Source organism: Biomphalaria glabrata, chromosome 11 (assembly GCF_947242115.1).
Source record: "Biomphalaria glabrata chromosome 11, xgBioGlab47.1, whole genome shotgun sequence".
NCBI classification, from domain to species: Eukaryota; Metazoa; Mollusca; class Gastropoda; family Planorbidae; genus Biomphalaria; species Biomphalaria glabrata.
In genome coordinates, this window is record NC_074721.1 from 7,912,501 (window position 1) to 7,924,869 (window position 12,369).

General features: G+C 38.6%; 1 protein-coding gene across 1 annotated transcript in view; it reads left to right on the forward strand.

The window, feature by feature from the left end:
- Positions 1-11,792, forward strand: part of LOC129921761 (uncharacterized) — a 13,769-nt gene extending 1,977 nt beyond the window's left edge. The window contains exons 2-3 of the mRNA XM_056004474.1: positions 1,429-1,594; positions 10,911-11,792. Of these exons, the coding sequence (XP_055860449.1) occupies positions 1,437-1,594; positions 10,911-11,445 (693 nt within the window). The 5' untranslated portion in view covers positions 1,429-1,436 and the 3' untranslated portion in view covers positions 11,446-11,792. The remainder of the gene's footprint in view (positions 1-1,428; positions 1,595-10,910) is intronic.
- The last annotated feature ends 577 nt before the right edge of the window (positions 11,793-12,369 follow it).

The following is a 12,369-nucleotide window of genomic DNA, read 5'->3' on the forward strand; positions in this document are numbered from 1 at the left end:
ACACGGTCAAGTGTTGGGTATCGGAGAGTTAGGGGACTTGCGGGAAGTGACGAGCGTGTTGATAATATGCAGAAGAAAGTCATCTAGTGGAGTTGGTTATCTGTAGATAATGTTCGCCTTGTCAATATGTTAAGTCTGAATGGTGCACAATAAAAGGCAGTTTATACTTAAAAGCACTTGTTTCTTCACAGTCGTTGTGCTGGCCACATGACACCCTGCTCGTTAACCGTTGGCTAAAGAAACAGATGACCTTAAAATCATCTGCCCTATAAATCGCAAGGTCTGAAAGGGGAAACTTTACATTACATTTACATTAGTACAACGTTAAAAACCACATGAATACTAATAACGCTTGTCTTCGAGTTGGCTTAAGAATAATTACACAACAAACGTAAATCCGAAATCTAATGAACAAACATAACTATTGATCTCACATGAAATTATGTTTCAACACAACCACACATACATAATATAAATATGTATCCTTGTTTTTAAAGACATCCTAAAATGATCAAATATAAAAAATGTATCAGAATTATTTAGCGCCATAAAGTCAGGCTCTGAAAAGGCTGTACCAAAATGAGACATAATACCGTTCAAACCATAAATTATTTCCTTTTTTTTTTTTGCTTCAATCCGCACAAAGTAAAATCTATATATTAATCATAATTGGTTTACGGCCCGCGGGCCAGATCCGGCCAGCGACTTGGTTCAATCTGGCTCGCCGAAACGTTAGGGCCCTCACTTTTTTCTCTCATGTATTGGTACCATGACCTTTAACACTATTATATATGACATGACGTCTAATTATTGTGGAACATGATAATTAGACATATTTGTTTTGTAAAGAAAGTGTGGTTGTTAAAAAACAAAAACTCAACATATTATGAAACAAATATGGCGTCATTGATGGGAATATTTACCAAAACGAGACAAGAAAATGAGTCAGTGGTAAAGCTAGATCTAGCTACAATGTTGCTCACATTACAAGATCGGAGATGTAGCCATTTTCCGGTGTATAAAAAAATACACCACTAAGTAATGTAAGTTTCTCCTAGAATTAGTTTCAGTTTTAGTAACTTTCAGTAATGTGGCCCGTGACACGAGTGTCGGAAAATAAAATGGCCCGCAGGTCGTATTCGGTTGATCATCACTGCTATATATAATTCATTACTCATAATGACTAGGGCATCAGATACAGGTTCTTAGTACAATGTACACATTTCACACATTCCTTCCAAACGTCTCTCTCATTCTTTTAGTTTTTGACTTCATTTCTTCTCTCACTCTGATAGGTTGTATTGGGTGAAATAGAGACTACTAATAGTTTGGTAACATGAGAACAAGTCTCTAAGACTTATAGGGATTGTTTCAATGTTTCATTTAGATAACACGCACACATGAATTCAAATACATTTGTTTTGACAGACTTCATCATGGCCAGGTACTTGACACATATTCTTTGCCTCGTGCTACAGACTGCGTCCATCGCAGCCCAGACCAAGCCAGGGTTATCATTTCACTTCGTGGTTCCGAACTCTGGACGCACACCGCAGACACTGGATGTGGAACTACACGACATGTATGGACATCTGTAAGTTCACTGAACATTAAGTGTTTCTAGCTTCCGTGGACATTTAGTGTCACTGACCCCACTGGACATTTTGTGTCTTTAACCTCACTGAACATTTAGTGTCACTAGCCTCACTATTGTTTTTCTCCTTCTTTCTCTCTCTCTCTCTAAATTTATATATATCTTTTTCTCTCTCTCTCTTTCTCTATAGTTATTTCTTTATACATATATATCTTTCTCTATTTTTCTTTCTCTCTTTCTCTCTCTCTTTATTTCTCTCTTTCTCTCTCTCTCTCTCTCTCTCTCTCTATATATATATATATATATATATATCTTTCTCTCTCTCTCTCTTTCTCTATAGATATTTCTTTATACACATATATCTCTCTCTGTCTTTCTTTCTCTGTACATATATACCTTTCTCTCTTTCTCTCTCTCTATCTATCTTTCTCTCTCTCTAAATATATACCTTTCTCTATTTTTCTTTCTCTCTTTCTCTCTCTCTCATTGTTTCTCTCTTTCTTTCTCTCTCTCTGTATCTTTCTCTCTTTCTACATATATGTATAGCTTTCTCTCTATATGTATTTCTCTCTCTATATATATATATATATATATATCTTTCTCTCTCTCTCTTTTCGTCTCTTTCTCCCTTCTTTCTCCCTACTTTTCTTTTTTCTCTTAACCTCACCGTCTCTCTCCTTGCCTCTCTCTCTCTCTTTCCCTCTCACCCTTATGCCCCCCTTTTCTCTCTCCTTTTTTCTTTAAACTTCTGCTGCCTGTAACTTTCATTGTTGGTCTAGATTTAGATTCATATGTGACAACTGATACAGTACAAAAAAAACAATATCTATGTATTAGTCATCATGCCATGAATATTTTATAAGTTATCACTTTTTGTCTCCCTCCTTTGTTTCAGTCTATTTGTCAATCTCTCAGTACGTTTAGTAGCGCGAAGCTCTGTTGGTAGGTTAACTTGTTTTAGACCACGCCTACTTCTACTGGGCGGAGACTAGCCTCGTGTAAGGAACAAGATTAAGGTTAGGCCTACGGTAGACTATTCAAGCCTATTATTAGAACTATGTGGAGAGCATACCCCATAGAGATCTAGAGGCAATAATAACAAATGTGTTCGAATCAATGGTGAGTGAAACGTTGGTGATAGCCACAGCCAGGATTTGAAGAGAAAACTAAACAAAAAACAAAAGGGGGGAGGGGGTTGATAAAACAAACTCTCAGGAGAGGAGCACTTACTTCACCCGTGACTTCACGTGTTCAAAGTGAGAGCTCACAAGACGACGTCACAGCTTTAGTCTCGCACGTGCTCTGTTCACTTGATCTGGATTTGAACTCAAGTCTCTTGAGTCTGTTGATTTTGGAAACTTAGGAGGAGTCCCAAGTCCAAACAGGCCTAGAAAATATCCAACAAGGTGTCCACGAGACTAGATCTAAAAAGCTCTAGGTTTTGTTAAAGACGCGATGTTGTCTTAAGAAGGGGGGGGGGAGGGGTACAACATTTGGAAGACGAATGACCTTTTCAGCAAAAAGTATAACAAGACGGAATGACAATGAAAATAAAGCCCTACACAGCGCTATTTCCTAAACGGTTTGATTCACGGCGCCCTTGTTAAATCTTTTATCCCTAAGATTTGTGCCAGATTCCAATATTCAAACTATAAATATTTTTTTTATGCGTCCGAGCGAGGGTCGCATTCCTAAAACAGAACTAGAGACTATTTAGGAATATTATAAAAATTATTTAAAAAAAAATGAAAAAAAAAAGACAAAAAAAGAAAGAAATATATAGAATTATATTGATTTTTCTCGCTTGCATTTAAGAAATGAGTCTAACATCTGACACCAAAGAGTTTAATTAGAAAGTCAAGAGTTCACTAACGGATAGCAGAAACGCCCGCAATGAAAGTGACGGCATCCCAAATAGGCTTCAGCCCTAATTGTATGCTCACTTTGCAGCTGACCATTTCAGATAGGCCTCGCCAGGCGACAGCTCCATGCCGAGACGTAAGAATGCAGAGCCCCATGGATAACAAAAGTAGTCTTTTTTAAATATTTTTTTTAAAGGAAACCTCAGAATTTGCGCATTTTTTTCCCACCGACTTTTATTAGTAAGAGGAGCAAATTATCCCATTTACTTCAATAATTAAAAAATGATAAAAATTTTACTTTTGCTAATCTAAATAAGACATTCCTCTCGATATATTTATATTGGATCATTCGGACTATTTACAAATAGGAATAAAACTATTTTGAGTCTTTTCTTTTTTTATTAATTTATAGGGTTTGAAAAAACTTTGTGCCTGTTAAGAAAGCACATTATAGGAATCCTAAGATCCTGTCATAAGCACAAATAACAAAGGGCATCCGAATAACAGTCAAAACTTTTATTATCCTTCAGAAAATTGTCAAAGAATGCCAATAGGCCTACTATAGAACCATCGTATTGAAGCATAGTATTGAGACAGTATACCTTGTTGATGTCCAAGAGCTGAGCCGAAGGCTCTTCGAGCTCTAAGTTTGAAAAAAAACCTGTTTGGACACCAAACAGTAAAAAAAAAAAAAAACCTGTGAGAACAGTTCTATTTGAGAGAGACCCGAGTCAATGCCTATATAAAACATTGCTGTTTCCAATGCCTTTGGCCCCCGATGCATGCTTGGCTGCACATGGCCGAAGGCCGAGGGCACCAGGAGCCTCCGCCATTTTTCCTTCGTTGTACCAAGCTAGCTGTGCGAGACCCGCCATTTATGTAACGGCCCCTTTGAGGAACAGCGCATGGATGTGGGACGTGTTCGTGGGGGCTTTTTTACAACTCCGCCCGTGCAATGGGTTGACTCTCGTCTACCCGTGGACATCCCCACGGGAGTCTTGTGTTGCTACCCATTTAGCCTAACCACTTCCTCTAATGGTCGTTTCCACGCGAGCGCCACGTTGAGGCAGGGCAACGTGCTCGCGAGACAGTATACCAGGACATTGTATCGAACCATACAATGATACTACCATTTGTAAGCCTCCATGCACTAAGGCTCCATACTAGGATTAATCCTTTACAGCACGGTCAGGTATCTGGCAGTGTTCTGTGGGGTCCTCTTGTCTCCGTAAAGGCGAGACCGCCGCATGCATCAGTTCTAACTGTTTCAAGACTAGTCGTCTCCTCAAATGTGTTTCTGAGCACCCTCCATTCGTAGAGGATGTGCTCCACGGTCTCGTCTTCTGCATGGCAGTGTCGACATCTGGGATCATGGTTCTCCCGGATCCTAGCGAAGTAGGCTCCTATCGGACAGTGTCCAATGCGGAATCGTGCCAGGATTGCTTGCTTTTTTCTGTCTAGTTGCCACCATTCGTCTTTTCTGTTTGGGCGTTTGAGAACTTTCCAGATTACAATGTTCCCAGTTTCTGTACCATTTGGACTTGATCCATTCACAAATCCTCGCTTTTGCACTCACGTGTTTGCGGCTCCTCTGGTGGGTCTAGAAGCGTTCCTAGCTTCGCCAAACTGTCGGCCTTGTCGTTTCCTCTGATTCCACAGGAAGAGTGAATCCATTGGATCGCCATACGTACCTGATGTTTCCTTGCGAGGCGCTCCAATCAAGCCATAGTTTTTGCTAGTTTTGTAGGCCAAGTCTCTGAGCTCTCGAGAACTTGCAGGCAAAAAAGTGAGTCTGTAAAGAGAGTTACATAGGCCGGTGCCGCAGTTCCTTCCTCAATACGTCTTTAAATATGCTCTAGGGCATTTTTTATTCCTTCCATTTCCGCAATGTAATCGCTTTCTCCTGCACATGAGCCTATCAAGGAAAGTATCGGACCATAGTATTGAGTCATTATACCAGCTATTGTATCGAGCCATACTATCTAGCCACAGTATCGAGTCATTATACCAGGTCATTGTATCAAGTCATACTATCGCGCCATAGTATCGAGTTATAGTATCGAGCCAACGAACCAACAATGTTAATCGATTCCCGCTGATCACTTCTTGGTCACTGCTTTGTCAGATGAAGCAGGTTGGGAAAACGTGAAGATTTTATTTGACTCGTATAAATATTCATGCGCTCCACTGAGACGTTTTTTAAGCTATTATTTTATTTAAATGTGAAGGTCAAGACCACTATAAATAAACACTGTGGGTTGTAGGCCAGGGAATTACTAAGTAAATCTTTTTTTCTTTTTAATAAAGACAATGAGAGATCACGCCTACTTCTACTAGGTGGAAACTAAACGAGAGAGAGAGAGAGAGAGTGAGTTAGAGAGAGAGAGAGTGAGAGAGAGAGAGAGAGGGGGGGGGATGGACTGGGAAAGGTGGAGAATAAAGAGAGAGAGAAAAAGATAGAGATGCAGAGATATAGAGAGAGGGTGGATTAATAGGAGAGAAAAAGGTGAAACAAGTGAAAATAAGTAGAGGAAGAAAGAAAGAAAGAAAGATGGAAGACAGAAGGAAAGAAAGAAAGAAAGAAAGAAAGAAAAGAAGGAAAGAATAAAAGAAAGAAAGAAAGAAGAAAAGAATAAAAGAAAGAAAGAAAGAAGGAAAGAATAAAAGAAAGAAAGAAAGAAGGAAAGAATAAAAGAAAGAAAGAAAGAAGGAAAGAATAAAAGAAAGAAAGAAGGAAAGAATAAAATAAAAAAAGAAGGAAAGAAGGAAAGAATGAAAGAAAGAAGGAAAGAATAAAAGAAAGAAAGAAAGAAAGAAAGAATAAAAGAAAGAAAGAAGAAAGAAAGAAGAAAAGAAAGAAAGAAAGAATAAAAGTAAGAAAGAAAAAAAGAAGAAAGAAGGAAAGAAAGAGAGAAGAAAGAAAGAATAAAGAAAGAAGGAAAGAATAAAATAAAGGAAAGAAGGGAAAAAAGGGAAAGAAATAAAGAAAGATAGAGAGAAGGAAGAAAGATAGAAGGAATGAAAGAATAAAAGAAAGAAAGAAAGAAAGAAGGAAGAAAAAAGGAAGAAAGAAAGAAAGAAGAAAGGAAGAAAAAAAGGAAAGAAAGAAAGAAGACAGAAAGAAGGAAAGAATAAAAGAAGGAAAGAAAGAAAGAAGAAAGAAAGAAAGAAAGAAAGAATGTGAGAAAAGCAATTAAAGACAAAAAACAAATTGAAGAGAGAAATATGAAAAATAGAGAGAGAATGAAAGATTGATAGAGAGATAGTTGGAGAAAAAAAGAAAGAAAGAAAGAAAGAAGGAACGAATAAAAGAAAGAAAGAAAGAAAGAATAAAAGTAAGAAAGAAAAAAGGAAGAAAGAAGGAAAGAAAGAAAGAGAGAAGAAAGAAAGAAGAAAGAAAGAAGGAAAGAATAAAAAAAGGAAAAAAAGGAAAGAAGGAAGAAAAAAGGAAAGAAATAAAGAAAGATAGAGAGAAGGAAGAAAGATAGAAGGAATGAAAGAATAAAAGAAAGAAAGAAAGAAAAAAAGAAGAAAGAAAAAACGAAGAAAGAAGAAAGAAAGAAGGAAGAAAAAAGGAAAAAAGAAAGAAAGAAGAAAGGAAGAAAAAAAGAAGGAAAGAAAGAAAGAAGAAAGAAAGAAGGAAAGAAGGAAAGAAAGAAAGAAGGAAGAAAGAAAGAAAGAAAGAATGTGAGAAAAACAATTAAAGACAAAAAACAAATTGAAGAGAGAAATATGAAATATATAGAGAGAATGAAAGATTGATAGAGAGATAGTTGGAGAAAAAAAAGAAAGAAAGAAAGATATGGGGAAAGAAAGAAAGAAAGAGAGGTAAAAAAAAAGAAGTAGAGAAAAAGGTGGAGAAAGGAAGAGATGGAGAAAAATTGGAAAGAGTGAGATGGATAGAAATGAAGAAACAAATAGAAAGTAAGAGTGGAAGAGAAGTAGAGAGAGATAGATGAAAGTAAGAGAAAAAGATAGATGAAGAAAGAATGACAGAGAATTAGAAAAAAATATTGCAAGAGAGACAAAGAGAAAGATAGAAAGAGACAAATTAGTGAAACACATGACATAGAAAGAGGAAGAGGAACAAAGAGAGATACAGAAAAAGACAGAAAGAGAAATAGACAAGGCAGAAAGAGAAATAGTCAGAGAGAAAGAGAAAGAAAGAGATGTAGGGCGACCAAACTTTTAAGTTCACTTCAACTGTGAAATGTTTTTCTTTTGAGACCTGCTCCCTCACCGTCTCTGACTTTCGCCGATCTGTTACACCTCTAATTTAAATATCGGGAAAATCCGATTGCTGCGTCAGATGCACCAAGTGTATTTTCACTTCGAAAAAGGAAGTTTGGAAAACTGCTAGATCTATAATCAAAACGCGTCGTACACCACGTGACTGTCATCTGTTGCGAAGATAAAAAAAAACATAGACGTCGCTCAACAAAGAGCTGGCGAAGGAAAACGTGAACACAGCCTACATCGTCACTTGACACGCTACTGCGGGTGGCGTCTGACCGAGAGCACCTTGGGAGGTTGTTTTTTTTTCTGTGGTGCGGGAGTACACGCATCACTGAGTCCACGCAAGGATGTGTCTATTGTTCCTAGAAACTGAATATCTGGTCACGTAGATTTGAATCTCGAGCAACGCATTAACAGTTTTTATAGTGCGTCGGCTTAAGTTTAAATATGGGCGACAATTTTATTAATCATTAAAAAAAAAGACAAGACTTGTGCTCGCTCTTACTGTCTGTCTATCTGTCTGTCTGTCTGGCGTTTCTCTATTTACTTTTGGTCACTAAAATCAAGTCACACGTTGGGGTGTAGCCATTGTTTTAGCGTTGCTCTCTCACCGATGAGATTAAAACATAAAGTCCAGCTGGTGCAATGGAGCTTTATGGCTACCTCACAGCATGGGGCTGCAACATGGTCTATCCCATAATTTCATGTCCGAGATTGCTCAGAATAAGCGCAGCGAAGAATGAGAATTCGCCAGTGGTTCTCAGCCCATGAGTTGCAAAAAAAAATATGAAAAGTAAATTTTGTTACAGTGCGATCACAACATATAGAACATAACTAGCCTATACCCGTGCTTCCACGGAGGCGAATGAAACGGTAAAGCGCTTGGCTTCTGAACAAGGGGTCCTGGGTTCGAATCCTGGTGAAGACTGGGATTTTTAATTTCGAGATTTTTGGGCACCTCGTAGTCCACCAAACTCTAATGGGTACCTGACACAAGTTGGGGAAAAGTAAAGATTACTGGTTGTGCTGGCCACATGACACCCTCGTTAACCGTAGGCCACAGAAACAGATGACCTTTACATCATCTGCCCTGTAGACCACAAGGTCTGAAAGGGTAACTTCACTTTACTTAGTTATGCCCGTGCTTCGATACTGTTGGAAACGACTGGAACATTTTTTTTTTCAATATCTTATCTTATCTAATCTTATAGGATACAGACGTTACATTGAAAAAAGAAGATGATTACGCCCTACGCGTCATGCATTTAGTCATGCATATTAACCAATGACCTAAAATCTGCCAAATCATTGGTTTTCCTGGCTAGCTCAGGCATGACCATTCATTTCAACCCCCCCCCCCCAATTTACACACACACACACACGATCACACTTTTCTGGCCTTTAATTCCAGATGTTAAGATTTTATAACAAAATACATTGATATTTTCTCGACACATATAGACTCTACTTTTGAACAGTAAATAAATTACTTGCATGCGAAATTAACCCTATGTTCACTGATAAACATAAATCCATTTGTGTTCAAAAGCGTTCCCCCCACCCCCTACCTTCGTATGTAATAGCCTCACGAGTTTAATGACTGGTAACGTAATCCAAGCAAGTGGAGCAGGAAAATAAGAGTTAATGGTTGGGGTCTGAGTCACTGAAACACATGCTGCGGTGGTGAATTCAGGTAAGTTGCAATGTGGTAGGTTAAGGGAACTCCTCTTTCCAGCTTTAGATTGGGCCTCTGAGAGATTGCTGTCTGTTGTTCGCTATATTCTGAGGACCTGCATACAGGAGAGAGGGAAGATTTAGACGTCATGCATCTTTAGGAATACATGGAGAGAGAAAGGGAGAGAAAGAGATAGTGAGAGCAGGGATAGAGAGACAGAAAACGAGAGTGAGAGAGAGAAAGATAGAGATAGAGGTATTAAGAGAGAGGGAGAGAGAGACAGACAGACAAAAACAGAGAAACAGAGAGAGAAAGAGAGCGTGAGAGAGATAGAGAGACAGAGATACACACACAGGGACAGAGAAACAGAGAGAGAAAGAGAGCGTGAGAGAGATAGAGAGACAGAGATACACACACACAGACAGAGAAAGAAAATAACATACACACACACACATATATATATATATATATATATATAAAGAGAGAGAGACATTTATAGAGAAAGACAGAGAGAAAGCGAAGGAGAGAGAGACAGACAGACAGAGAGAGAGAGAGAGAGAGAGAGAGAGGAGTTAAAAGCGAGAGACATGAAAGAGAGATTTAACTTATTAGGACCAAAGTAATGCCCTGTGGAGTTACAGGAAAGCTTCATCTCCACCGTCCTTAACTTTACCGAAAACAAAATTTAGCACGTTGCTAATAGCAAATGATTTATCAACTTTTTGTCAACAATAACTATAAAATGTGATATTGATTACTTGAGTTGATGTTATATCCTAGTCCTCAGCCACTGTTAATAGGAGTAATTCTGCCCTTCTGTCCCCAAGTGTTGTTCACTAATTAATTCAATCTTTACAACACCTAAACTCGAACGTGGTGTCCAGGTAAAACGCTTGGCTAACTAACAGAGAGCTCTTGAGTTCGAATCTCGGTGAAGACTGGGATTTGATATGGGTTTTTTTTTTTAGAACGCCCTGGGCCATGAGTCTACTTGATTGTAATAAGTGCCTGATCTACTATGGGAAAATGATACCTTCGTTAACCGTTGGTCATATAAAAATATGAGTTTTAAATCACACATAGATCGCAAGGTCTGAAAGGGGTACCTTTATTTTTTTTTTACCTCGAAGCGTAGTAGCCTAGTAAGTGATAAAATTTTAAATATCTATTTTGCACGGCGCGGTGGCTGAGCGGTAAAGCGCTTGGCTTCCGAACCGGGGACCGGGGTTCGAAGCCTGGTGATGACTGGGATTTTTAATTTCGGGATCTTCGGGCGCCTCTGAGTCCACCCAGCTCTAATTGGTACCTGACATTAGTTAGGGAAAAAGTAAAGGCGGTTGGTCGTTGTGCTGGCCACATGACACCCTTGTTAACAGTAGGCCACAGAAACAGATGACCTTTACATCATCTGCCCTATAGACTACAAGGTCTGAAAAGGGAACTTTTTTATATATATATTTTGCATTATACTGTTCTTGTATATATTGTTCTTGTATTATATTGTACTTGTATTATATTACATACAATCTTCTTGCCATTTCAGGTTTTTCACCATGATCTGCAAATCTCCAGACAACGAGGTCACTGTCCGGATTAATCCTCAAAGCGGTTCCATTGACCTGATAGACGAAAACCGCGGACTCAGCAATTCCAGCGCTGGCGCCAAGTCCTGCCTCTCCGCTAACGTCAAATCGCCCGTGAAATGCCGGGATTCAAGCTTCTGCAGCAACGACAACGACTGCGTGGCCACCCTGTCCTCCGCCTGCCCCTCCCTGGGCGCGGCCTCCACCTGGCAGATGACGCAGTACTTCGACGTCACCGTGACGCAGGCGTATGACGGAAGCTTGGCGGTGCTGAGGTGCTACGCGTTCTGCCACAGCTACGTTGCGGTGACTGCGGGGTCCGGAGACGATCAGGCGATCTCTGACCTTGCGGTTGGCTTTATCGTCGCTGGAGTCATCCTCTTCGCTGCCCTTCTCATCATCTCTGTCGTTGCTTGGAAAATTAGGAGCACGCACCATCTTCAGGCCGAGAGTGAAGGTCACCAGAAGAATCATCACATTGAATATGCAAAGTAGACATCTGAACTTTGACCTGGACAATAATAACGTCATTACTTGAATTGCCTCGGTTTGAAGCTTTCTTTATAAGCTCTTGATGTAATAATGTGAAAAAAAAATTATATGACCAATGTTTTCGGGTCCGTTAATTGAAACACGAGTGTAGTATATTATCTTACGAGACCACGGAAATATTGGACTGTTTTTATCATTCAAGAATTACAACTCTATCTTTAAAATAATAAATAAAAATAATCTTATATACGTTCTAGTATAGACTGTACATTATATATCGAATTGGTATGACCTGAAACTGGTACTTCTTGTTGAATCAAAATGTACTTTTAAAAACCAATTATAATATACTTGGAATAATGATGTCGTAGTCTTTATTTCTCATTGTTTTCTATAAGTATCACTTTCAATTAAAAAAAAAAACTATTTAAAAAAAAGTTAATACATATACACACTGAAGTGCAATGTAATCTTATACTGAATTTTTAAAAAAAGACAGTTTCTTTTGAAAGATTCCCTATTTCAAGGAATTCGTTCGTTTGGCAAATATGACAAATATGCAGGGCCGGCCTTAGGCCACTTCAACCTATGCGGCTGCAGTGGGTCCCGCATTTTCATAGGCCCTGCGCTAATTCTGTGTGTAAATTATCAAGTGAAACCATTATAACTTATAACAGGGTTCCTGAGCCTCCCAATTTTCTAGGAGCACCTAGAAATTTCCTGGAATTATAAAAATCTACTGAAAATCATAAAAATCTCCATGAAAAATAGATAAAATTGTCATCTTTAATCACCTGTTTGTTGATAAGAAAAAAAAACGCTACTGTTATTGGCATCGCCGTACCACTGTCTCTTAATATAAGAAAAAAAAACGCAAATATGGGAACCTAGGCTTGGAGATTAAGCGTTTATGGAAGTTATCTAAAG